Here is a 26,219-nt window from a genome sequence, read left to right on the forward strand (position 1 = left end):
AGAGAGAGGAAGGCACAGAATCTGAAGCAGGCTCCAGGCTCTGAGCTGTCAGCACAGAGCCCAACACGGGGCTCGAACCCACAAACCGTGAGGTCACGACCTGAGCCGAAGTTGGATGCTTAACCAACTGGGCCACCCAGGCGCCCCTATTACTTATTTATTTTTAAATATTTAAATGTTTCTTTTTTCTTGAGAGAGAGAAAGCACGACTGGGGAAGGGGCAGAGAGAGAGGGAGACAGAGGGTCTCAAGCAGGCTCTCCACTGACAGCACAGAGCCCGATGTGGGGCTTGATCTCACCAACCTTTGAGATCATGACCTGAGCTGAAGTCAGACGCTTAACTGAGCCACCCAGGTGCCCCTCTTATTTATTTGAGAGAGAGCACAAGCAGGGGAGAAGGGTAGAGGGAGAGGATCATAAGTAGGCACCACGCTTAGCGCAGAGCCCGACTCAAGGCTCAAACTCTCAAACTGTGAGATCGTGACCTGAGCCGAAACCAAGAGTCAGATGCTCAACCAACTGAGCCACCCAGGTGCCCCTAAAAAGCGATCTATTTTAAAGCTTAAAGAGGATTCCCTGGGAATGCAAGCTGGTGCAGCCACTCTGGAAAACAGTCTGGAGGTTCCTCAAAAAACTAAAAATAGAACTACCCTACGACCCAGCCATTGCGCTACGAGGCATTTATCCATGAGATACAGGTGTGCTTGTTTCGAAGGGACACATGGCATCCTAATGTTTACAGCAGCACTATCAACAATAGCCCAAGTATGGAAAGAGCCCAAATGTCCATCGATGGATGAATGGATAAAGATGTGGTATATATGTGCAATGGAATATTACTCGGCAACCAAAAATGAATGAAATCTTGCCATTTGCCACTACGTGGATGGAACCGGAGGGTATTATGCTAAGTGAAATTAGTCAGAGAAAGACAAAAATCATATGACTTCACTCCTATGAGGACTTTAAGAGACAAAACAGATGAACATAAGGGAAGGGAAACAAAAATAAGATAAAAATGGAGGGGGACAAAACAGAAGAGACTCATAAATACGGAGAACAAACTGAGGGTGACGGGAGGGTTTGTGGGGGGGGGGATGGGATAAATGGGTCAGGGGCACTAAGGAATCTACTCCTGAAATCATTGTCGCACTACATGCTAACTAATTTGGATGTAAATTAAAAAAATAAGAAATAAAATTAAAAAAAAAAAAAAAAACTTAAAGAGGAATGCAGTGAACCAAAGACCAGACACTGATGCGTGGATATTATCATAAAGTAGCTTTATTAAATTCCTTTACCTTCTAAAAAACGATTATAAAAAGGAATACTTCATTTAAGTGTAATACTGTCTTTATGGACGTACCGTGGTCGGGAAGTGAAGTTAAAGGTCATGAATACACGTGACAGGAGAACAGGGGACAGAGGCGGGATGTCCCTGTAGCCTAGCATACCAAGCCCAATGGGTATGGGGAGAGGGGAGAAGGGAAAGCAGGGATAAATATGGACTTATCTGGGGAGCGGCGTCGATGAGCTGCTTCTAGGAGCTTCGCTTGACCATACCGCTGGCTCCGGGGCCAGACGCGCAGGTACACAACTTGTGTCCCGCTTCTCAAAGCTGCCCAAAGTTGTGGCCTTCTGTCAGACACCAGCAGTTGTCCCCAGTAGGCTTTGGTTTTGTTTTCTCTCCAGTTGGCACACACACGCACACGCGCACACACGCACAATCTAGGGTGTCTCCTTCAACCATCCAAACCCTTTTGTCTTAGGTACCTCCCTTCAGTCAAAATCAAAGCAAGCCAGACTCTATCAAGCCAAGAAACCTACTTCTGTAGGTGAGAAGCCAGCGCTTTGCTTTACCGAATGACCACGAGCGAGCGCTCATGGGCCGAGCGGACAGAACCGGACAAGAGAGGACAGGACACCTATCAGCCAGGGATCTTACTCCCTGTCATGAGGCACTTAAACTTCTCAAGGCTCGGAATCCCCCCCCCCCCCCCCCCCGCCTTTTATTGTTGTTGTTGTTGTTGTTCACCAAAGGAAGGAACTGGAAAGAAAACTATGTGGAGATTCTGAGGACAACACAGGCCATGAAGGAAACTGCGTGTGTCTGGCGAGCCCTATTTCCAGCAGGCTCTGTTCCAGGCAGCTCCGGAAAGCCTATAGGTTGTTGGGGGAAAAAAAAAACCAAAAACAAACCCCCCCCCTCCCCCCCCCCCCCCCGCTGTCCCTTGTTTGGTTTTCGGCAAAGCCCTGTCTCTTTAAGTTTGCACTGGGAGCCCTCAGGGGGGCAGCCAACTTTTAATTGTGTGCACATGGGGTTTCTGGAGCTTGCCCTGTGTGCTGCCAGCAAGTACATGTCCTGTTTTGTCTTTTTTTTTCCCCCTTTGCGGGGAGAAATTGTGGAGTCTGGGGAGGATGAGGACGGCCCGCTACCAGGGTTCTAAGCCCGGGGACTCAAACAGCTGCTCTGGGAACCGGATTCATTTCCTGAGTCCCCAGGTCTGAAGGATTTTCTAGGAAAATTAATATTTGCCAGGGCCTCCACGCGTGGAGGGGACGGATTTCTGGGTGATCTCTCGATGTCTCGGCTGCGGGGTCCTGAGCCGCCCCGCCGCCCCCACCCCCCACTTGACTGAGGGTGACACAGGCAGTGGCAGCGAGACAGCAGAACAAAAAGGACTGAGCTCCCTGCGCTGGGTGACAAGGACAGAATCTGTTTTGCGAAGAGACCAGAAGACAGTTCCCCCCCCACCCAAGAAAGCTGTCTGGGGAGGGCAGGGTGGGGGGAAGGGGGTAGTGGACAAAACACTATTATATACCAGACAATTAAATGTGGGGCGTGCGAGGGGGGCGTTAAGCCACTCCGGACGTGACCCGTGCGTAACAACATTCAGGATTAAAATGAAACTATGCGATTCCAGTGACTTTCAGATCTGGCAACAAGTAATACGATTCCCGCCCCCCCCCCCTCCCCAATGATTCAAAAATACAGTATTTTTCCCTTTCGCCCTCCTCCGTCCGTAATTGTCAGTTGATTGTTCTCAACGTTCTTCATAAACCCACGCCCCGGCCTCGGCCGCTGGCGCCAATTTATGTAAGAATTTAGCTCCGGTCTGCACCGCGGCTGCTTTGAACTGGTGTACCAGGAAAAACCTGCTATAAAGCTGGAGTCATGTTGCTGTTGGGGGCTCCTCCTGGGAAGCAGAAGAAAATCCCACTTGCCTTTGTGACTCGGGCCTCGGTGGGTATGGGGGGTGGGGTGCTGGAGAGGGAGGAAGGAGCAGACGAGGGAGGAGGGACGGTTCGCTCTGGGGCTGGCTGGCCCTCCCCCCGGGCCTCCCTCCCGGCTACTCTTCGGCAGAGGATGACGCAGGACTTTCGTCATCTGACATCGGGGCAAACTGAAACAAGAAGCAGAATTCCTTTTGTTTGGCATCGTTTCGGATGCCTACAAGGCGCCAACTTTGTTGGCTGGCCCTGTGGCTGAGATGAGCGGACAAGGGGAGACTTGGTCCCTTGGCCTCAAGGAGGTGATGTTCAGAGAAGCACACGAATGCAGAGGAGGATTTTCATCACAGATAAGGGGTGGAAGGGAATGAAAGTAGAGAGCAGGCAGGCAGGGACGGGGACTTGCAGGGCGCAGTGATGTGGAGCACTCCGGCACAGGAAACCGCAAATGCAAAGGCCCTGAGGCAGGAGCAGCGGCTACTGGCCAAGCAGACTGAGCAAAGAGGGAGAGGAAGGAGAGTGGGGCGTGGTGAGGGTAGTCACGCAGGGCTTGGTGGGCTTTGGGGATGACTTTGGCCTTTTCTCCAAGTAGGGTGACAGCCACAGAGGGCTGTACCCTCACTTGGGTGTTCACGGTGACCTCCGGCTGCTGTGGGGACAACAGACTGGAGGTGGCAGTGAGGGCGGGAGCCGGGGCACCAGGGTGGAAGCCAGTGGCAGTGGTCCAGATGGATGGTGGTGGATGACTGGGGCTTGTCCCCCAGGGGTCCCTGGGAGCAGGACCGCACATCACCCAACAGGACATCGCCTGCTCCTATCATCTCCATCTTCCAGGTGAGGAAACTGAGGCCCAGAGCTCTTCCCCAGGTGACGCCCTGAGCGCCACAACGGAGTCCCAGGTGTCCTGACACCCTGGGGAATGAAGCTGGAAAAACCTAGAGTCTCAGGGAGAATCTGGAAGTCACGTGGGAGACAGATGGCTGTTTGGGGGATCACTGCGCTCAACAGCCACCGTGCCACCCTCGAACCGGGCCCCAGACACGCCTCAGGGAGGCCAAGTGTGAGGCAGGAGTGAGGAGGAGGGAGCGGTGAGTTTCCCGCCCAAGGTCTGGAGTCAGAGGGACTCCAGGGCCTCCACCCCTTCTGACCTGTGAGACCTTGGGCCAGGGGTGTAACCATGTTAAGCCTCAGCTTCCCCACCTGAAAAATGGAAATAATAACTACTTTATGCAGCAGAATCAGGCTATTGTGGAGGGTTCAAGAAGTCATGCCTGAGAGGCATTCAGAGGACAGACCATCAGACTGGAGAGCTCGTCTCTTCCATCAGACACTCACGCTACACTAAGTATCAAAGTTATCTTCCTGTTAGGCTTTCAGAGAGTGTGTTGCTAACAGGCATGATTTCTTAAAAACCCTGGCTCGTGTGGTCACATAAGGAAAATGCCAAGTTAGACCCCAATTGGGTTTCTTTACAGTGAGACATCTCAAGGCCTTTGATACACTGACACGCTTCAAATAAAAACCAAAGTCCTCACCGTGGCCCACAAGGTCCTGCGTGATCTCTGGTGTCCCCTCCCTGCTCTCCCCGCCTCCCACTGAGGCCCTCGATGCTCCTCAAACACACCAGGCATGCTCCCGCCTCAGGGCCTTTGCACGGGCTGTTCCATCTGCCTGGACAGCCACACGACTCGCTCCGTCACTTCCTCAATAGCTCCCCATCTCTCAATGCCCCTCTAACCTTGTTTTAGATTTCTTTCCGGCAGTTACCATCACCTGGCTCTGATACGTCGTCTTGTGTATTGTGTATCTGACTACGACGCCTGCTCTGTGAGGGCAGAAACGGTTTCCTGTTTGGTTCAGGGCTATGACTGCCAGGGCCTAAAGCAGGATGTGTCATGCGATAGGTGCTCTGTAAGTATTTCTCGAATGAGTGAATGGGGATTAAGAGCATGCATTTGGCTCGAGACAGATCCAGGTTCGAATGCTGTTACTTGGTCTCCACTGTCCACACCTCATTTCCTCATGGGGGCACCAGGGAGGTTCACCAAGCAGATGACTCTTAAGTCCTTGGCACGGGCCCCATACAGCATCAGCCCTTTGTAACCGCTTGTGCCTTCCCAAAGCCCCCCACCGGCCACAGCGTCCAGGGGTTGGCACTTACCGAGCACTTGATGTTCATGCGGGAGTAGAGCATGGATGCAATTTCACTCTGCCCCGCGTCCAAGGCCACCATCAAAGCTGTGCTCCCGTCCTGTAAAGATCCACTGCTATGATGAGGCCCCGAGCTGTGCTCCTGCCCTCCCTGGGGTGCCCCTGGGTGGGGACTCACGCGGTCAGTGAGCGAGATGTCGCAGCTGGGCACAGCCAGCAGGAGCCCCGTGATCTCCTTGTGGCCGTGCTCACAGGCGCACATCAGGGCCGTGGAACCGTCATCATCCTGGACGTTGACGTCTGCTTCACAGGCCAGCAGGGCTTTGACCACATCCACCCGCCCGTGGCTGACCGCCAGCATGAGGGCCGTCTGCCCCGCCTGGGTAGGGCAAGGAATAGGCTTAAGGACCATGTCATCCCGGGCACCCTTGCTCTGGAACCTTCCATGGTTCCCGAGTGCTGTGATGTTAACAGGATCTCTACTTGCTGGCCTCCTTCTAGATCTCAAACAATCCCTCCCACCACCGGGCCTTTGCACTGGCCGGTCCCCTCCTCCTCCTGCTGTCTCCTTCTCATCCCTCACATCTCGGCTTAAATGTTTCCTCTCTTGGGAGATGCTATTTGCCTACCCATCCCAAACCCCAACTAAAGCAGGTTCCTAGCTCCTGGGTGTAAATATATGTAAAAATTTATTGAGCTAAGATGTCTATGCTTTTCTGTATGTCAGCTAAGCCTCAGTAAAAATCAAATCAATGTTGGGGCGCCTGGGTGGCTCAGTCAATGAAGCGCCCGACTCTGGCTCAGGTCGTCACCTCACGGTTTGTGAGTTCGAGCCCCGCGTTGGGCTCTGTGCTGACAGCTCGGAGCCTGGAGCCTGCTTTGGATTCTGTGTCTCCCTCTCTCTCTCTGCCCCTCCCCTGCCCGTGCTCTCTCTTTCTCTCAAAGACAAATAAACATTAAAAATTAAAATAAAAAATCCATGTTCATTAGCGGATGAGTAGAAAAAGAAACTGTAGTATACCCATACTAAAGAATATTAGCCTTAGGAAGAAACGGAGTACTGATGCGCACTGCCCCGTGATGAACCTTGGAAATATTATGCTCAGTGAAAGGAGCCAGACGCAAAAGAACACATACTATGCGATTCTATTTATGCAAAATATCCAGAATTGGTAAATCCGTAGAGATAGAAAGCAGACCGGTGGTTTCCAGGAGCAGGGGGAGGGAGATGGGAAGTGACAGCTCACGGTGCAGTGTTTCCTTTGGGGGATGATAAGAATGTTCCGGAAGTAGATAGAGGTGATGGTTGTACAACATTGCGAATGCACTAAACGCCAATGGATTGTGTACTTTAAAAGGGATAGTCTTTTTTTTAATGTTTATTTATTTTGGAGAGAGAGAGAGAGAGAGTGTGAGCAGGGGAGGGTCAGAGAGAGAGGGGGACACAGAATCTGAAGCAGGCTCCAGGCTCTGAGCCATCAGCACAGAGCCCGATGTGGGGCTCGAACTCACAAATCGTGAGATCGTGACCTGAGCCGAAGTCAGATGCTTCACTGACTGAGCCACCCAGGTGCGCCCCCCTCTTTTTTTTGAAGTAAACTCTACCCCCAACGTAGGGCTCAAACTCACGACCCCAAGATCAAGTCACATGCTCTGCCCACTGAGTCAGCCAGGCGCCCCTAAAAGGGATAACCTCGTGTGAATTCCACCTCAGGTAAAATAAGTAAACCACGGAAATTTTGTTTTTAAAGAAAAGCTAAATCAATAAAAAAGCAAGCAGGGTCTGCTGTCGTTCTGCCCCACGACAGCGCCCTGTTCCTCTCCTTACTGTATTCAGGCTGTTGCAAATCCCTCCCTTTCTTGCTGTCCCCATGGAGCCCTGGCTACTCCCTCTGCCCAGACACCGGTCCTCACTCCAGTCACCTCCATGCTCTCCCGACTTCTGCTCCCCAACATGCAGCCGAAGGGACGTTTTAAATCAGAAAGCCGGCCGTGCCACTGCTGTGGTTAAATGCCCCCGGTGGCTTTCTGCAGCCCCCGAGTCCAAATCCGCCCCAAGCCTCTGTGCTGCCTGGAACGCTCGCAGTTCCCAGAGCTCCAGGCTGGCTAGGGGGCTTCAGGAGGGCGGGCTCTGTGCCTGCCTGTCCACCATTTAGGTCCCCGGCGCCCAGCAGCCGCCCAATGAATTACCAAGCAGGATGTGGGATGGCGTCGCTTTAAGAAAGGTGGAGGATCCCTCCCACACACCCTGCCCCGTCTCTGCCGCAAGGCCCCGTATCAGAGGCAGCCTGGCAGGCAGGTCGTTAAGGATGGGGTTCTAGACCTAGATCTGGGTTCAAATCCCACCTCCTCTAGTCCGACCTTGAGGAAATGAGCGCTTCTCTGAGCCCCAGTGTCCTTGTCCTGTGGAGGGGGGATTCTCCCCCCTGGGCACGGAATGAGACCAAGTCTGGGCTTGGTGCACAGCCAGGACTTAGTGAGCGGGAAGGGCCGCCTGGGTCTGTGGCACTGAAGGGTCTTAATACCTGGCTGGCTTTGGCATTGACATCTCCGAGCCGGAAGAGCTGCAACACGGTCTCGAGGTCATCCTGGGTCTTCAGAGTGGCCAGGGCAGTGAGCATGATGGGGCTGTAGCCAGCACGGTTCTGCTTGTCCACCTGGCAGACACCTGGCAGGGGCGGGGGGAGTGGCAAGGAGGACATGAGCCATCAGACCCCACTGATCCCGGCCAGGCCTGCCTCAAAACCAGGGGCGGGTCCGTGAGACACAGGCAACACCCCCCCACCCCCCCACAGTCCAGCTGTGCCCGGATTCCTCCCTTTTTCCAGGCCGAGAGCCCATCCCACCCCACGGTCTCCCCCCTCCACCGTGCCACCCCATTAGATGAGGGACTTCTAGGAGGGGGACTGCGTCTCCTCCATCAGACGGGCTGGGTGGTGTCTCCTCTACCGGACAGGGAAGACGGCGTCTCCCCCATCAGACCGTGAGACCAGGGTAGCTGCCGGGGCCCCCCTTGCTCGCCCGGGGCCCCCTCGTCCTGCTCCATGGGCTCACCGCTGTCCAGCAGCTGCCGCACCACGGGGAAGTTGGCGTGGGACACGGAGTAGTGTAGAGCGGTGTTGCCATTGCCGTCGGCGATGTTGACCACGTAGTCCAGCAGCCGCGCCGACATGGCCCGGAAGGTGACCAGGTGGCGCCGCACCAGCTCAGGGTGGGCGTCGCTGCGGCAGGCCAGACGCAGCCACTCCTGTAGCACCGTGGTGTAGGCCACTTTCTGGACACGGGGGGCGGGGAGGAGAGGGGTCTGAGGGCGGCAGCGGCCCGCTCCCCACCGCCCCCAGACGGAGTCCCAGGATGGGAGGGCGCACGTGGACACCCGCACCCGGACCCAGAGCCTGAAGGACAAGTGGGGACAACCCTCCCCAGGTGAGCCCCCTGGGCTAGAAAGCACACGCCCCCAGCCGGGACAAGGACCCTAATGGGAAGTACGGACGCTCCGGTCCCAGATGTGCCCCCGAGGAGGGCGTGAGCGTCTCTATCCCGGGTACGTGGTCTTTAGAGGCAGGTACGGACACCCATAAAGAGAAATGCGGCAGCGCCTCCCTTCAAGCCCCCCAAAGAACAGGAACCAGAGGCCAGGAGTGCTAGCAGGGGACCGTCCTCGGCCCCTCCCCCGACCCTGGCCCCTCTTCAAGGCCCGTGACTCGAGTACCAACCCCCACAACCCCCCTAGCTCTCGACTTGGATTCTGGCGTCCCCTTGAAGCAGGTACCGGGAGACCATGCAGATGGGGAGAAGCTGGGGTGGGGGTGGAGGGGCCCCGGGACCCCATCGTACCAGCTCCCGCTCACTGAGGGCATTGGGGTTGTCCAGATACTTTTCCAGGGCCAGGCAGGCTGAGATGAGGTCGGGGCTTAGTTCCATCCTGCCAGGGACAGACAAGAGGGGAGTTTGTCTTGGGAGCACTCACCTCAGCCTCCTAGGTGACCCCAGACATGGGGAGCACGCAGATCCCAAGAGGAAGTCGACAAACAGGCTAAAGTTTATTCCAAGTGGGCAGTGGTGGATAGAAAATCTTCTCCCCAGGGCAGATTTTTCCCCGGGGGGGGGGGGGGGGGAGAAAAAAGACACAAACAGGACAGGCAGGTGGCACATCTGTCCCAAAGAGAGTGGGGTGCTTTAGCACAAACTTTGCCTGTCCCTTAAATTCTAACCCCCAACAGCCCAAATGATCCCTATCAGGTCCTTTATCAAAGCCTACAGACCTTCAGATGACCGGGAGAAAATGCTTGTTCACTAATTCAGACTAAGGTGTGCATGACCGATGGGAGGTTCCCTCAGACGGCACGAATGGTGAAATCTGAGGCAGAGGTCACCCACCTTGCCCTGAGTCCCCCCTCCTCCCCCAAGAAAACTGACCGGATCTCCTCCTCTGCATTCGCTCCTGACACCCCCTCCTCCACCAGCACATGCTGAGGCTCCCGAGACGGCTGGCACTCCTCCTGGCTGGTCTTGGCCACCGCTGTCCCCGAGGGCCTGAGCTGGGGGGCTTCGGCCACACTTGGAACCCTCTCCTCTGGTCCCGCGGCCTCGTTCTCTGTGCTCTCGTTGTCTGAGAAGTTCTCTGCTGTGCTGGAGTCCTCCGAGGAGGACTCGTATCTGCGAAGGAAGGATGGGCGGAGTGGGGGAGACATCACAGGACGGAACAGGACGTGGCAGGGGAGGGGCACAGGGCTCTGACTACTGGGCCGCTCTGGGCCTTGGTTTCCCCATCTGTTAAATGGGAATAGTGGCAGTAACAACCTCCCGGGGTCGCAGGGATGTGCCCTACAGCACCTGACCTGGCACACAGTGGGCACTCAACAGACACTAGCTCTGACTGTGATCGTGCTTGGGGTGGGTCAGGGAGAAACACTGCTTGTCACCTTCTACTCCTCGGTACCTCTTCCCCCTTTACCCCTTACACAAGGGCTTCAGACCCTCACCCCTGCAAATAGGACCCAGTTGTGCTACTTGCTGCCTCTGGACAGAGTCTAAACTTTTGGGCCTGGCATTAGAGGCCCCAAATCATCCCTGTCTCTACCACGTCCTATGCGTCTTGCTTTTTTTTTTTTTAGTTTAATTTGAAAGAGAGATAGAGAGCAAGCAGGGGAGGGGGCCGAGAGAGAGGGAGACAGAATCCCAAGCAGGCTCTGTGCTGTCGGGGTAGGGCCCAGCGGGGGGGGGGGGGGGGGGGTCTCAAACTCATGAACCGTGAGATCGTGACCCGAGCCCAAGTCAAGAGTCGGATGCTTAGCAACGGAGCCACCCAGGCACCCCACCTCCTGCTTCTCAGGCACAGTCACTGCTTCCTCCCACCTCTGAGCCTTTATCCAGGGTGTGCCCACCCGCAAGAGTGCCTCCCAGCCCCCACTCTTCACTTTGCTAGCACCCTCGGCCCCGCCTTCAGTGACTTCCCCGAGGACATCATACAGCTCTAAGGGTCCCCACCCCCTATCAGGGCTCCAACCGCACAGGTGTGGGAACTGCCCGAGGCCCCAGTGGATTGGGAGCACCATTGGGGCAGGATGCAGAGTCCAGCACTGGAGCAGCGTGGAGTAGCGTGGAGTAGCGTGGAGCAGCGGTTACAGCACAGGCTCGGAAGCCTGGCCACCCGGCAGACACGCGGTCGCTGTGTGAGCTCCAGCAAGGCATTCGGCCTCCAGGGGCCTCAGGGTCCCCAGCCGTCTATCCGCCGTGGTTAAAGGAGGGTAAGGGGCCTAGACCAGGGTGCGCTCTCAGACGAACAGGAGGGGAGGAGCTGAGGGAGGGCGGGGGTGTGGGGCGGGCGCTCCTCTCACCCGCCGTTGACCCCCACAAACTGCAGGCTCCTCCGGTGGGCTGGGGGGTCCGCGGGCTCCTCTTTGCGCTTCATGATGGACCGCACGCCAGCCGGGGGCTCGCCTGGGGGGACGGGCGGTGCCTTAAGAATCTCCCGCAGCCAGACCCTGTGCCCTGGGGCCTCCAGTGCCCCGTCCCCAGCGACGGCCACCGTCACTCACCTGCGCCCCCCGCCTCCGCGGACTCGCACGAGGCTGCCTGCCGGGCGGGCTCCGAATCGGCAGCTTCGCGGGCGAGCGCTCCGCCTGCCTTCTTCTCAGGCTGTGCCAGGGACGAGGCCGCCACCCCTGGGGGCGACGAGGGTGACTCCGCAGGAGCCTGTGGGAGACCTGGAGGGGCAGGGAAAGAGGTGTCACTGAGGATAACAGGGGAATAACGGTGGCCTCCACGGGGTCACACGCCCCGTGGGCTAATGCCGGTGTTGCCTGGTCAAATCCTCCCAGTTCGGGAGATCCGGATCGTCAGAGATGAGGAAACTGAGGCACAGAGGGTTGCCTGAGGTCACCCAGGGAACAAGCGGCAGAATCTGACTCCGACACCGGCCTCTTGCCGGTGCTGGTAGCTGGTCAGGGACACAGAAGATGCTGTCACTCTGCAATCCTGGCTTGTGACACCCCCCTCCCCCCCTCCACATCACACTGAGGGTTGTCTGGAAACAAGGTTTGGTCACAGCCAAGAGTCGCAGTCTTGGTAGGAACTCGAATCTCCCAGGAACAAGCTGTGTGACCTCAGGGAAGTCACTTAACCTCCCTGCGCCTCGGAAGAATGACATTTCCTCCACCATGGCGTCGTTGTGCAGACTGAAGACAGTAATTTGGGGCGAAGGGGTTTAGAACAACGCCTGTATAGTGCTCGAGGGTCATTTGTTAATCCAAGAGAGTTGTAAACACTATTTCGATAAGATTTTTTAAAAATTTTAATGTTTATTTATCGTTGAGAGAGAGAGAGAGAGCATTAGTGGGGGAGGAGCAGAGAGAGAGGGAGGCCCAGAATCCGAAGCAGGCTCCAGGCTCTGAGCTGCCAGCACAGAGCCCGATGCAGGGCTCGAACCCACAAACCACGAGATCGTGACCTGAGACGAAGTCGGGTGCTTAACGGACTCAGCCACCCAGGCGCCCTTTAAGTGTTTTATTTATTATTTATTTTCGAGAAAGACCAAGAGGGTGCGAGCAGGGGAGGGACAAAGAGGGAGGGAGAATCTCAAGTAGGCTCTGCACGGTCAGCACAGAACCCGATGTGGGGCTCGAACTCAGGAAACGGGGATCATGGTCTGAGCTGAAACTAAGAGTCAGATGCTTAACTAAGCCGCTGGGGCGCCCCAAGATTTATTATCATTTTAATGAAAGCAAGGCTGTGTTATGGATGTCACAGCTCCTTTCTTCTGACCTTTAAGCAGGAAACAGACACTTCAACCATCAGGAAAAAGAAACAGTACAGGTCATTAGAAAATAAAAATTAAAACCCCATCTAGACTGATTTTCAGTTCAGGAAGATTAAAATATTCTGGAAATGAGTGATGGAGACAGTTACATACCAGCGTGAGCGTGCTTAGGGCCACTGAACTGGACAGCTGGCTTATTTATTTATTTAAAATGCTTATTTATTTATTTTGAGAGGGAGGGAGGCAGAGAGAGAGAAAAGGAGCAGGGGAGGGGCGGAAAAAGAATCCCAAGCAGGCGATCTCATGACCATGAGGTCACCACCTGAGCCAAAATCAAGAGTCTGACCCTTAACCGACTGAGCCACCCAGGTGCCCCTGAACCGGACACTTTAAAATGGGTAAGATGGTAAGTTTTATATTACACATATGTTATCACAATTAAAAAAAAAAAAAAACAAAACCCACCCAGGTTGGCCATAGGACAAAGGTGACTCTGTGGGCCCTCAGTCCCAAGGGTGCCCAACTGCCCATCTGGGGGTGGGGGTGGCAGGGAGATCCAGGCCTGGGTTACCAGCCTAGAGCCAAGCAGGAAGAAAAGTGCCACTTTGGGGGTTCGAGGGTGGCTTGGTTGAGTGCCCGACTCCTGATTTCCGCTCAGGTCACAATCCCAGGGTTGTGGGATCAAGCCCCGAGTTGGGCTCCTCACTGAGCATGGAGGCTGCTTGCTTGGGATTCATTCTCTCCCTCTCTCTCTCTCTCTCTCTCTCTCTCTCTCTCTCTCTCTTCCTCTGCCCACTCCCCTGTGTGCACACACGCGCGTGCTCTCTCTCTCAAATAAAAAAATAATTAAAATATTAAATTACATTAAATTTAAAAAGTTTTTAATTTTTTTAATGTTTTATTTATTTTTGAGAAAGAGAGAGAGAGAGAGCATGAGCAGGGGAAGGGCAGAGACAGGGAGACACAGAATCCGAAGCAGGCTCCGAGGTGACAGCACAGAGCCCGACATGGGGCTCGAACTCACAAGCCGTGAGATCATGACCTGAGCCAAAGTCGATGCTTAACCGACTGAGCTACCCAGGCACCCCTAAAAATTTTTTAACAAAGTGCCACGCTGAGCATCCCCATCTCACAACCGGCTCAGGTCCCCCCAGGCCAGATGGCTTTCCTGTCACCACTTCCCCAGGTCGTCCCCTTGCTACCACAGGTCATTGGCTCTACAGACCAATTCCTTCTAATTCCCTTTAACAGCTAAAATTTTTTTGGACAGTAACTACCTCCTCAAGTCCCTAACACTCCACTGGATTTAAGAACAGAGAGTAAATAGTCAGCACAAGCAACACGGAGACCCGATGAGACACTCGGCCACAAACGTGTCTGATGGCACCCCAGCCCAGGGTGTGGCCAGGCCAGGCCGATTCCGGAGTCATGGCCTGAACCCCTGTGGGGAACCGAAGCGCACCTCTAGGTTTTTATGTGAATCTCCTGATTTCTTTTTTTAAGCTCTATCAACACATTCATATCAAACAAACAAACACACTACGTGGCGAAGCGGGATGGGTCAGGAGGCAGATGGGTCAGTTCCCAATGTCAATATCTGCCCCAAACTCAGGACTCCTCGTTTAAATACCAGGGAGGGTCGAAAGATCAGGGGAAACAACTTTCTGCTCAGTGAAATGAGCCAGTCACCAGAGCACAGATATTGTATGATTCCATTGATGTGAGGTCCTTAGAGGAGTCACGTTCACAGAGACAGGAAGTAGATGGGGGTGGTGGGGGCAGGGGCTGGGGGAGGGGGTGAGGAGTTAGCGTTCCACGGGGACAGAGTTTCAGTTTGGGAGGATGGAAAGGTTCTGGAGACGGGTGGCGTGGAGGGCTGCACAACAGTGTGAATGAGCTTAATGCCACTGAACTGGACGCTTAAAAATGGGTAAGATGGTAAGTTTCACGTTAAGTGCATTTTACCACAACGTTTTTCAAAGTGTTAAAAAAAAAAAAAAAGGGGGGGAAAGGAAATAGAGCAGCACCATAGCCCATCTTGCCCCAAGGAGAAAGCAGGTCCTGCTTCCAAAAGCTTGCCTGGCTCCTTCTCGCATGAGGAGTTCAAAGTCAGACGCTGCAATGCTAACGTAATAATAACAATAATAAAACTGATCATATTTGTTATTGTTCTTCCACTAAGGAACGGGGCAAAATGATACCACAATTTATACGGAAGAACTGAAACCCATGACCAGCTAAGACAACTTTACAAAAAGGGGCAAAGACGGGGAACCTGGCTGAGGAGAGAGTAATACATTCCAAATAGCCAAACAGCCACAATGGCCCAAACAGCAGGCACTGCTGAGGGAAGAAATGGGCCAACGGAACAGAGGAGAGAAGGCCCTAGCTGCGGGAGCTGGGGTTAAGTAAAAGGGGTTTCCGCAAATTAGCGGGGAAGGTGGCCTCTGTGGTGTGATGCTGGGAAAAAAGCAGCTTACTCGACCCAAGAAAAATCAAGCTGGATCCGTACCTCATACCTTAACACATGAACTCTGAAGGATCAATGTAGCTACAGGGAGAAGATATAACAGAATACCGGAGGCCTCAGAAGAAGAAAGATTCCTTTAAAAATTCCTCAAAGCACGCGGGGCACCTGGGTGGCTCTGTCGGTTAAACATCCCACTTCAGCTCAGGTCGCGATCCCATGGTTCATGAGTTCGAGCCCTGCGTCGGGCTCTGTACCGACAGCTCAGCCTGCTTCAGTTTCTGTGTCTCCCTCTCTCTCTGCCTCTCCCCGGCTGGCACTGTTTCTCTCTCAAAAATAAACAGTAAATTTTAAAAAAGCTTTTTTTAAAATACAAAATATTAAAAAAAGAAAAATATGATGGGTTTGATCCCTCATGAAGATTTCTATCAGATTAAAAAAAAACACCATCGTAGACAAAGTTAAATGACAGAAGAATACACACTGTGGGAAGATATTCATAATGCCAAAAATGACCAAGGGTCATCTTCTAGAACAAGAGTCAATAAACTTTTTCTATGAGGGGCCAGACAATAAATATTCTCAGTTCCGTGGGCCATAAGGTCTCAATGGGGAAAGCGGCTCTGGACAGTATGTAAACGAATGGGTGTGGCTGTGTTCTGATACATTTGAATTTCATATAATTTTGCTCATGTCTATCTTCTTTTTATATTGTTCAACCATTTAAAAACATAAAAACCGGGGGCGCCTGGGTGGCTCACTCGGTTAAGCATCCGACTCTTGATTTCGGCTCAGGTCGTGATCTCGAGGTTCGTGAGTTCAAGCCCCTCACCGGGCTCTGTGCTGACAGTGCGGAGCCTGCTTGGAATTCTCTCTCCCCCCTCTCTCTGCCCTTCCCCCACTGTGTGCATGCGTGCACGAGCACATGCTCTCTCTCTCAAAATAAATAAACATTAAAAATAAGTAAGTAAATAACAACATAAAAACCTTTCTTCGCTTGTGAGCCTATAAAAACAGGCAGCGGGCTGGATTTGGCCCAAAGGCCATAGTTTGCCAACCCCTATTCTGGAATATGCCGGGACCTTCTGAAAACTACCAAGGAAAAGCGGACAAAGGCTACATGGTGATGCCCAATGTCACCAAAAATCAAGGAAATGCACATTAAAACAAGGAGATACCATTCTGCACCAGCGTCGATGTGCAAAAATTAGAGAAAATTCCATCTGGGGAAGTGGGCACCTCAGATCCAAGCGTGGCTGGTGAGAATGGACAGGGAGAGCTTTTCCAGAAAGGATCAGACAAACCTTGGAGTGAAGTTGTGAATTCCCTGTGATTCAGCAACCCCAGGGGCCCACCGAGGGGGTATCGGGTAAGAAAAGTGTCGCACACACCTCGGGCAGACGGCTGTGTGGTCATTCCAAGTGACAAACCAGGTTTATAAACATCAGGGGGGAGAGTTCAAAAATAGTGCACAGAGAGAAAAAAAAAATAAGAAACAGCAAGATTTTTTCTTCTGAAATCACAATACCATTTTAGGAAATTAAACATGCCCAGAGCATATTTTTCAAGGACACTGAAATGTCTAAATAAGCTTCTGGAAGGTGGATTGCAAGGAATGATATTTAATGGGCTGGGGTGTGTGTGTGTGAATGGCATAGGGCAGCAGTTGGCGAACTACGGACTGTGGGCACGATTTTTGCATTTTTAAATGGAAAAACAAAGAAGAATGCTATTTGGGACATGTGAAAATTACACGAAACTGAATATCCTACGACCATGCTTGTTCCTTTATATATTGTCCACGCTTACATGCTTACAAAGGCAGAACGGGGGCACTAAACTCATCAAAATGTATACATTTAAATATGCAACATTTTTTTTTTGTATATTAAGCGCATTTCAATAAAGCTTAAAAAAAAAAGAAAGAAAAGAGCAGAATTGAGTCATTGCAACAAAGATCATGTAGCCCATAGAGCCGAAGCTATTTATCTGCCCTCAGCACCGAGGGTGGAAGAAGGTGGAAAAAACATCAAGTAACACAAGAGAGCTGGCATGCACAGACCAGCGGAGATGGTCGCTGTGAGCTGAAAAATTACATTGACTCAGTTTGGGCCTCTTTAAGGCCACAAGACATTTTTAAAAATTTAAATCACTCACCCACCCAGTGTGGGAAGGGAGTGAGGCCACAGGGGAATAAAGCAATTTGGCAACAGACATCACGGTCCTCAAAAATGCTCTTCTGGAAACCTGTCCTGAGAAAACAGAAGACGAAAGGGGTTTCCGCAAAAGGACATCTTTGTGGCATCAATGACAGTAGAGACTGATGTGGCTGTTAAATAAATACTGCATCCCAGGACTTTTTTTTTTTTTTGGAGAGAGAGAGATTGAGAGAGAGAGCGAGCAGGGGAGAGGCAGAGACAGACAGACAGACACACACACACACACACACACACACACACACACACACACAGAAACCAAAGCAGACTCCAGGCTCTTTGCTGTCAGCACAAAGCTGACACAGGGCTCGAACTCACAAACCGTGAGATCATGACCTGAGCTCATGACCTGAGCTGAAGTCGGATGAGCCACCCAGGTGCCCTAGGCCAGGAATTTTTAATAACAGGAAGCAATACCCTGGGATAATGTTAAATCAAAGAAACCAAGGGCGGAGTTTAAAACCTGGCTTCCTGAACAGTGGGCAGCCACCCCGTGCCTCAGTTTTCCCCATCTGTAAAATGGGGATTAAAAACACCACCCACCTCGTATGGGTGTGCTGGGGACACAGATGAATTAAAATATGAAGAATGTCAAAAAACGCCCTGGCCCATAGGAAGGCTACCTAAAGGCTCTTAAAAATCAAATAATGCAGGGCGCCTGCGTGGCTCAGTTGGTTGTGTCCAACTTCGGCTCAGGTCACCATCTCATGGTTCGTGGGTTCGAGCCCTGTGTCAGGCTCTGTGAAGATCCTGCTTGGGATTCTCTCTCTTGCCTTTCCCCTGCTCTTTCTCTCTCTCAAAAATAAAACAAAAATTAAAAAATAATAAAAATAAAATAATGCGAGACAACAAATTCTATCAGCTCCCTGTTGCCAGACCTAAAAAAAAAAAAAACCAAAAAAAAAAAACCATATTATCTTCTGCATGAAAAAATTCGGAAGGAACGAAGCAGAAGTGCTAACAACAGCTGGGTCTGGGCGGTGGTGGGTTTATGGGGGTTTTGTTTAGTGTGCCAGATTTTTCTGGACTTTCCCAACTTTCCACAAAGAATATGAATTGCTGTCACAGGGGTAGGTTTCCAACAAACGCAAAGGAAATTTCAAGGCCTCGGAGACCCCACACACACACATGCCCTCCTGCCCCTTCTCCCACCGATCTCTCTGGAAGGTGGGGGGATGGGACTTTGTGAGGTCTCCAGGCCTCTGCCTGCACCACCCACTCTTGCCAGCCTGAGGGGAAGGCAGCTTCTCACCCTCCCCACCCTTCCGCCCCAGGGAGGGAATTCTAGATGGCGGAGAATTTGGGCTCCTCCCTACCTCCTCCCCCAGGGAGTCCTCCCAGACCTACCCATCAAGCTGGCGGACCTAAACACGTGGTCCAAACACTTGTCAAGTCCTGTACTATCTAATTGCATTTTTCATATTGCTCCTCCCCAGTCTACAAGTTCTACTGGGCCCCCCTCTGATGCTTAGGGACCTCTGGACCGCCCATCTCCAGCCTCATCCTACTCCAACATGTTCAAGATCTTTTTAATGTTGTTGTTGTTGTTTTTTTAACATTCATTTATTTTTGAGAGAGAGGGAGCCAGAGTGCAAGCAGAGGGGGGGCGGGCAGAGAGAGAGACACACACACACACAGAATCCCAAGCAGGCTCCAGGCTCCGAGCTGTCAGCACAGAGCCTGATGTGGGGCTCGAACTCATGAACCGTGGGTGAGATCATGACCTGAACCGAAGTCGGACGCTTCCCCGACTGAGCCACCCAGCCAGCCCCCGGCTTGTTCAATATCTTGATGTCCTCAGGCCCCTCCTCGCCTCAGGACCTTAGCCCCTGCTGGGAACACTCTTCTTCCCACCCCGGTGCCACGTGGCTGATCCTTCTCGTTCACATCTTGGTTCGAAGGGCCAACAGCTAAGCCTTGAGCACCCACTATGTACTTGGTGCCACACGGTGATAGGAACTCACACATATAAACCTCACACGGATCTGGTGACACTGGGTTGTCAGGACCCCAGATTTGCACATGAGGCACAGACAGGTCAAATAACTTGCTCCAGGGCACAGAGCTAGGGGGCAGGGAAATCAGAATGGGAACCGAGATCACCACCCCATCTAACTGCTGCCTACCCCAGGCCCGTCTTATTTGCTTCTAACACGTATTCCCTGAAACGGTATTTCACTTTTTTATCACGGGGCTTCACTTGTTTATTGCAGGGGTTCTGTCTGTCTGGTTCACTGCTGCATCCCCGGTGCCTGGAAGAGTCTGGCACAAAGCAAGCATTCAATAAAAGTCTGCTAGAGGAGAAGACGTTGAAATGAACCGGCACACTCCAGTTCTGCCCAAGCAAAGCAGAGACGGGGCTGGCTGCGGCAAGGAGTTAAGTGAGACACAAGGAAGGACTTTTGGGGGCAGCCGCCCGCATAGAGTGGGAACATCACTACGTCTGTGTGTCCTGCAGGCAAGAAGCCCCACGGCTGCCCAAGGTGGCACGTCTGGAATGGAGGTTGCCTCCCAGAAATCCCAAGGCTGAGCCAGGCAGGGCCTTTGGCTGGGGGCCAGAATCAAAGCGCTGGGTGTTTGTGATGGATGCAGAACAGAGAAGTGGTGTCCAGAGCTGGCCAGGAACAACATGGAAAAGCAAGAAAACACAGCTGGGTCCCCACCCTCCAGTTTGCGCCCTCGGGTCCCTCCACGGGGCTCTGACATTCGAGGCTGGGTTGGGGACCTGAGCGGCACCTTCGAGCCCTGCTGTAGGTTCGGGCTGACCTTGGTTTAGGTCTTGGCTCAGCCACTGCCTAGCTGTGTGACACCGGGCAAGTATAGCTTTTTCCTGAGCCTCAGTTTCCCCGGCTATAAACAGAATTGGCCTGAAAATTATCAACAAGCATTGATTGAGTGTTCACTGCGTGCATCAATTCGCAAGAGTCCCTAGAGGTAGGGGACTAGCGTTATGTCACTTTACAGATAAGGAAGCTGAGGCCTCCAGAGGTGAAGTCCCTCACCCAGGGCTACATCAAGAAGTAGAACTTGAACCCAGGTTGCTTGGGATATTAAAGCCCACATTCCATGAATGAAACGCTTACCATAGCACCTGGCATCAGGCTAGTGTTTGATACAGAACAGCTGTCATGATTATGAATCATTCCGACAGCTTCCGCCAGAAACCTAAGGGTGGCAGTGATGGGGCAGCTGCCATTTTGCACAACCCACATCCCCATTCCTGGCATGAGGACTCAGCACTTTCTCCAGGGGACATCCCTTTTGCTCCCTCAGAGGCCGCAGGACTTGGGTGGGGCTCCTCTACCCCCAGCATCTGGGGCTGGGCAGTGAAGGACACAGCGACTGGCACAGCGATGGGCACATGACTGCTGCCAGTCCCTGAGGGGTACCCTTGGGATTTTTTATTAGCACTATTCAGACTGAGAGGTTCCCCTTCCACTGAGATGAAAGGACAGATGCCTGGAGTCGTGGGGCCACCTGCACTCTGCTAAGAAAGAAGACCCCAAAGTGCACGGAAGAAGAGAGTCAGAGATTCTGGATGATATTTGAGCACCTAGATCCAGCTATGCCTGAAGCTGTCACTAAGTTACACAAACAGTACATTTCCTTTTCATTGCTTAAACTGGTCTGAAGTTGGTTTCTGCCCTTTACCGAATAAATTGGGAGAGCTTTTGGGCCCAGCAAACCAACAGCCTTGGGGACCCTCCCTCAAGTACCTCCTGTCGTCTGGATACTTACAACGTCCTAGCCAGGAACACACGCACTTAACAGATACCCAATTTCTCTGCATGGTTCCCCACAGCACAGAGTCGGCAGCACAACTGTCCCGTTTTTTTTCCAGAGGACGAGACAGAGGCTCTGAGAGCCGGAGTGGTTGGTCTGATGGAAGGCCAGGGCCGGGCCTGGACCCCGGCCTTCACAGGAACAAAGAAGGCCTCTCCGCCATCCTCCCCTGTCTGCCGTGGCTCACCTGCTGGGTCACTGCAGCTGCGCTCCGTGATGCTGATCTTCTTCACCAGGTGAACGTTGCCGGCGGGCGCAGCAGATGTCGGGAACGCGGTCTCTACCAGCTCGTGGCTACGGAACACGGCAGGGCTCTCCACCCCTCCAGACGGTGCCAGGGACCGCAGCCCTGTTCCATAGGGCTCCAGACTCTGGGCCCGCTGGGCGGGGGTTCCGGCAGCCGTGCTGGCCACCACCTCCACCTCCCGCGGCCCCTCTACCACCCGGACAGTGTCCACTCGGATCGGGCTGTCCGGTGGTGGCCTGGCCTGGGGCTGGGGGTCCGCGTGCCGGGCCTGAGCCGCCTGCAGCTCCTGCAGCGCTTTCTTGAGCTGGGTCTCCAGCACCGTGACCTTAGCGGCGAGGGCTGCCTCGCCGTCAGGCACACCCAAGTCCCGCTCTCGGACCCAGGTGCCCACGCTCCTGGTCTCGAGCGTCACTGGGTCTTCGGGGGGCTCTGGGAGGTCCAGGCAGAGCTCGCTGCGGCCCCGGGCCCCCGTGGGATGGCCCAGGAATTTCTGGCTCTTGAGCTGCACCGTGAGCTGCCGTTTCTCCTCCTGCAGCACGGATAGCTTCACCTGGAGCACGGGGATCAGCTTCACCTGCTCCTCCAGCTGCCGCAGCTTCCGCAGGGCACCCGCCATCTGTTCCCGCACGTGGGCCAGGTGCCCGGCGCTAGGAGGCACGGGTGTGGACAGTCCTGAGCTCCGTGGCGTCGGGGGTGGCAGCCCCACGCCCACCAATGAGCTGGTGGAGCCTGCTGCGCTGGGGGTCAGGGAGCCCAGGCCGGTGGGCGCAGCTGCCTGGTCCTCCAGGCGGCGTCGGGCATCCAGCAGCGTGCGCTCCACGCGCGGGTTGAAGCCGGCGCGGGTCTCTAGGGCACCGTACTGCGGGTAGAAGCCGCGGCCGCAGTAGGAATAGGCCGAGTGGCGGCTGTCCCCGCTGGCATTAGAGCACAGAGACTCGGTGGAGGTCCACCAGGAGCCAGGACCTCGGGGCAGGGAGCTGAGGCGGGGCCGGCGCTGCACGGCCACGCGCCGAAGCGTGTGGCCTTTCTCGATGTCATCCACATACTTGAGAAAGTCCAGGTCGAGGCGGTAGCCATAGGGCGTCTCCACAGAGTACGGTGGGTCAGGCTCCCTGGCAGGGAAGGCGGGTGGGGAGGCTGGCCCAGGGGTCCCTGGGGTGTGAAGAAAGACCAGGGACTCTGAACACCGCTGTCCCCTCCTCAGGGGGGAGACTCATGTCCCCAGGAGAGTCCAGGTTTATTTGCCCTAGGGACAGGAGCCCACTGGGTGCTTAATAATGACTCCAGTCTCAGGGCAAGGCCCTGTCACTCTCTCCGAAACCTGCAGGGTAGGGCTGTGCCTACTCCCTCCACCCCCCCTCCCCCACAGGGACCCATCTCCCTACTCACACCAGCCCCCTTCCCTGAAAGTCTGTCCCCTCCCCATCAGACCCTCCAGGGTAGAGCCAAACGGTCCTTATTCAGGCCCTTGGGGCAGGGCTGTGTTTTACCCTCAACCACTCCACCCCCACCACCTCCTGCAAGGTTGGGCCTCATCATCTCCCAGACCCCAGGGCAGGGCCCTCTCTTCCTGAGCCCCCTGACCTGGGAAGGGAGCTGGCACGTGCAGGACTTGGGCCATCCTCTGGTCTGCAGAAGCTCCTCAAGAGTCACTTGGGGTCTGTGACTCAGATCACCTGCAGCTTGGGCTGAGGCTTACCTGGGAGGAGGGGTATTGGAGCTTGGAGTCAGGAGGAGTCTGCAGGGGGAGGGGGGGAGGGGGCCACCCCCCCCCTCCACAGCTGCCCCCCTCCCAACACTCCCTCTTCCCCAAGTCCGGGACCCTCTCCTAGGAACACACCCGGCCTGGCTGTGGAAAGGGGTGGGGGGCCCCCACGGCCTGGAACAAAGAAACCAAACCTCACAGCCTGCCTGCACATCTGTCCAGCCCCTGGACAGGCTCCAGCTGTTCCCACAGCCCCGCCTCCACAAGGCCCTGGGCCGGGGGGCCCCAAGCCTGACAGGCCCCACCCTTCCTGCACCCCTCCTCTCAGTCCAGGCCAGAAGCTGGCTACAGGGACAGATAGGGGCTGAGATGGGCAGGGGGTTGGGGGACAGGCTTCCTGAGTGCAGGAAAGCCCTCCTGCAAGAATCCAAGGACACAGAGACACAGGGGCAGAGGAGAGACGAAGCCGAGGGTAGGGGACCCCAAAGGAGAGCTGGGTCAGGCCAGCCAGGGTAGGGGGGCAGGGAAAGTTAGGGGGAGGCAGTGAGGAGCAAAGCCTTTCCTCTTTATGGAAACAATTTTCTCTAAAAATAAACAGTTTCGCTGCCGGGCTACACGAGAACTTCCTGCCCCCCCAGGATGCGTCCGGCTCAGGGGCGCAGCAGGGATAGAGGGCCGGGTGGTGTCCAGGGAAGTCATGGGGGTTGTGGGGGGGGGGGGCGGGGAGGAAGTAAGACAGGGCGCCTGGAGGCTGCAAAAGGGAGGGACAATCAGAGCCTCTCACTAACTCCCCCCTCAGCCCTGGAGGCCGGCCAGGGCCCTCTTGTCCCCAACACTCAGCCTGAGCTTGGCCAGTCCTTTCTGCCGTCTGACCTCCAGCCACCCTGCTCCAGAGGCCCCAGCCCATCCTACCACCAGGCAGGACCCTTTCTGGCCTGTGGGTGCCAGGGCGGTGGGTACCTGGGAGGATGGGCCAGGTGGGGCACTTGCCGGGCATGAAGGCGGGGCTGGGGCTCCGGGGCAGCCGGGCTTGTCCTTGTCTTACACCCTGCTCGTCCCTTGCTTAGTGTCTTGCTTAGTCTCTCCACGCTTCTCTGCCTCTCTCCACGTTCTGTCTCTCTGTGCCTCGCTCCACTTCTCTCTCCGTCTTTCTTCACGTCTTTGTCTTTCAACGCCTGGAACACAGTCACCAATTGTATGAAATCTGGGTTTTCACCTGCTTGGAGGCTCACCCCCTACGCACCTGGGAGGTGATCAAAAACTCTTTTCTGGACACCTGAGAGAGACTGGTGGCAGGAAGCAGGACTGGAATAGCCTGTGGGGGCCCCTGGAGGTGAAAAGCAGTGGGGCAAATAATAGTAATAACTGTAATAATCACCCCAGCAGCTCATTTGATCACAACGTCCCCATCAGGCACACAGTTATTGATTGCTCTGTTTTGCAAATAAGGAATGGGGGGCGGGGTAGGCACAGAAATGCACAGTGACTTGCCCAGGGTCACCGGAGGGGGAAGTGGCTGGGTCTGGACTCGAACCTAAGCCTGGCAGATTCCCCACTATTGGCCACACCACCCCCACCTCCCAATGCCACATCCCTCTGCCCACTTCCAAGAGAGACTGAGGTCTGAGGGTCTCCAGCCATCGGACCGCCCTCTACGTGCGCGGATGACCACAGGTCGAGAAAGCAGAGCGGGGTGGGCGGGGTGGTGAGGGAGGGTGTCTGTGGCTGAAGCCCCTCTCCCTCTATGGGACCCCTGGGATATAGAGAAGGAAAAGCAGGATAGGAGAGAGATGGAGAGAATGGGAGGCGAGACACTCCAAGAGGGGACAGGTAAGGGGGTGCAGGGTCCCAGGCGGGCCCGAATGTCCGGCGGAGTCTCCTTCCAGCCCCACTCCCAGCCAAACCTGGACGTCTCTGGGGTCTCTCCGACCCAAAGACCCCGGCAGGGGTGACCCCGCCCCGTGCAGGGAGGGGGCGGGGCCTGCGGGGTCCCCGGCTAATGGCAAACAGCTGCCGCTCCCCACACCGGCCCAGCCGCCAGGCCGAGGCCCAGCCCGGCCGGACGCCCGGCCGCCTTCCCGCCGTCTGGGGCCTGGCTCTGCTCGGCCACGGAGGAGGGCGAGGGGGGACACAGTGGGGGTAAAGAGGTAGAGAGGAGGATCGATATAGGGGAGAGGGGCAGAGGGAAGACAGTGATGCGGGAAAGGGGCAGGACACCTGGAGGAGGATGCGGCCGGGGAAGAGAAGCAGGGACGGGGTCAAAGACGGGGAGGGGACAGAGACGCGGGGGAACGAGACACTCCAAGTACGGAAAGTTTAGACCTAGATGGAGGAGTTGGAGGCAGCGGCTCGTAGAGAACGGCGAGGTCGCGTCCCGGGATTGGGGGTGGGTGGGGTGGGGACCACGCTCGAACCCCGAACCGGACTCGAACCCCGACCCAGCCTCGGGTCCTACTCGCCTCGCGCGCTCCGGCCGCCGCCGTCCCAGCGTCCCGCCGCCCGTGCGTCCTCCGCGCGCCACCGCCCGGCCGCCCGGCCCTCGGCGGTGGCTCCGCCCCCGCCCTGCCCCCTCCGGGCCGGCCCCGCCCCCAGTCGCCTGCAGCCTGGACGGCCGTGGGGGGAAGGGGGAGACAGGGGATGCCGGGAGAACGCGATTGCACCTGGACTGCAGGTGTGTGGGTGCGCGCCCGAGCGAACCGGTGTCGTCCTCTCGCCCCTCCTCCCGGAGTCCCCAGGGCAGGGTCCTCCCCACCGCTGCAGCTGGGCGCCGCGGGGGGCGGGGCTGGCCGGGGCCCAGCTCCGGGAGGGCGCTGGCGGCGGCGGTGGCGGCGGGAGGTCACCCCTCCCCCAGCCGGCCCAAGGCTGGAAGCGGCCCAGCACAGGCCTGGTACAGGGTGGCGTGACGGCCGCGCGGTGGGGAGTGGGGCTGGGTCAGTGCGAGGCTGCACAGCCTCCGGCTAAGCCAGACCTGGCTTAGCAGCCTTTAACGGCAGGCTAAGCAGCCTTTAACTGCTTGGTGCCTCAGTTTCCCCAGCTGTAAAACGGGGTTAAAAATGCTTCCTACCTGATAATGGCATTGAGAAGATTCACTAACCAGGAGGCAGGGAACTGATGGAGGCCCCTCAGGCAAAAGGGCCCATAAATGGGGCAGTGTCTAT

General features: G+C 55.2%; 1 protein-coding gene across 6 annotated transcripts; it reads right to left on the bottom strand.

Moving 5' to 3' along the window:
• Positions 1-1,266: 1,266 nt before the first annotated feature.
• KANK2 (KN motif and ankyrin repeat domains 2) lies at positions 1,267-25,642 on the bottom strand. 6 transcript variants are annotated; one of them, XM_078443378.2, is made up of 14 exons: positions 25,521-25,642; positions 24,052-24,236; positions 22,941-23,055; positions 21,297-22,508; positions 11,424-11,591; positions 11,223-11,325; positions 9,802-10,041; positions 9,220-9,307; positions 8,437-8,656; positions 7,908-8,050; positions 5,561-5,761; positions 5,393-5,482; positions 4,970-5,056; positions 1,267-3,404 (listed from the first exon to the last, which is right to left on the bottom strand). In XM_078443378.2, exons 3-13 carry the CDS (start codon positions 22,975-22,977, stop codon positions 4,976-4,978), a joined length of 2,583 nt encoding a protein of 860 aa, XP_078299504.2. In that variant the 5' UTR covers positions 22,978-23,055; positions 24,052-24,236; positions 25,521-25,642; the 3' UTR covers positions 1,267-3,404; positions 4,970-4,975. The 6 variants fall into 6 exon arrangements, with proteins under 6 accessions (XP_078299504.2, XP_078299503.2, XP_078299501.2 ...); XM_078443377.2 differs by having other exon boundaries at positions 1,267-3,197; positions 24,022-24,236; XM_078443375.2 differs by having other exon boundaries at positions 24,022-24,236.
• Between the last annotated feature and the right edge of the window lie 577 nt (positions 25,643-26,219).

Source organism: Panthera onca, chromosome A2 (genome assembly GCF_046562875.1).
Source record: "Panthera onca isolate mPanOnc1 chromosome A2, mPanOnc1 haplotype 2, whole genome shotgun sequence".
NCBI lineage: Eukaryota > Metazoa > Chordata > Mammalia > Carnivora > Felidae > Panthera > Panthera onca.

Bases quoted from the DNA above. Each gene is read 5' to 3' on its own strand.
- KANK2 (XM_078443378.2), bottom strand. From the start codon at position 22,977: ATGGCCCAAGTCCTGCACGTGCCAGCTCCCTTCCCAG. The intron at 8,657-9,219 runs GTACGATGGGGT...CCCCGTGTCCAG, and splicing joins CCCTCAGTGAGCGGGAGCTG to AAAGTGGCCTACACCACGGT. The intron at 5,057-5,392 runs GTAAGTGCCAAC...CTGCCCTCACAG, and splicing joins GCATGAACATCAAGTGCTCG to AGCAGGCGTCGTAGTCAGAT.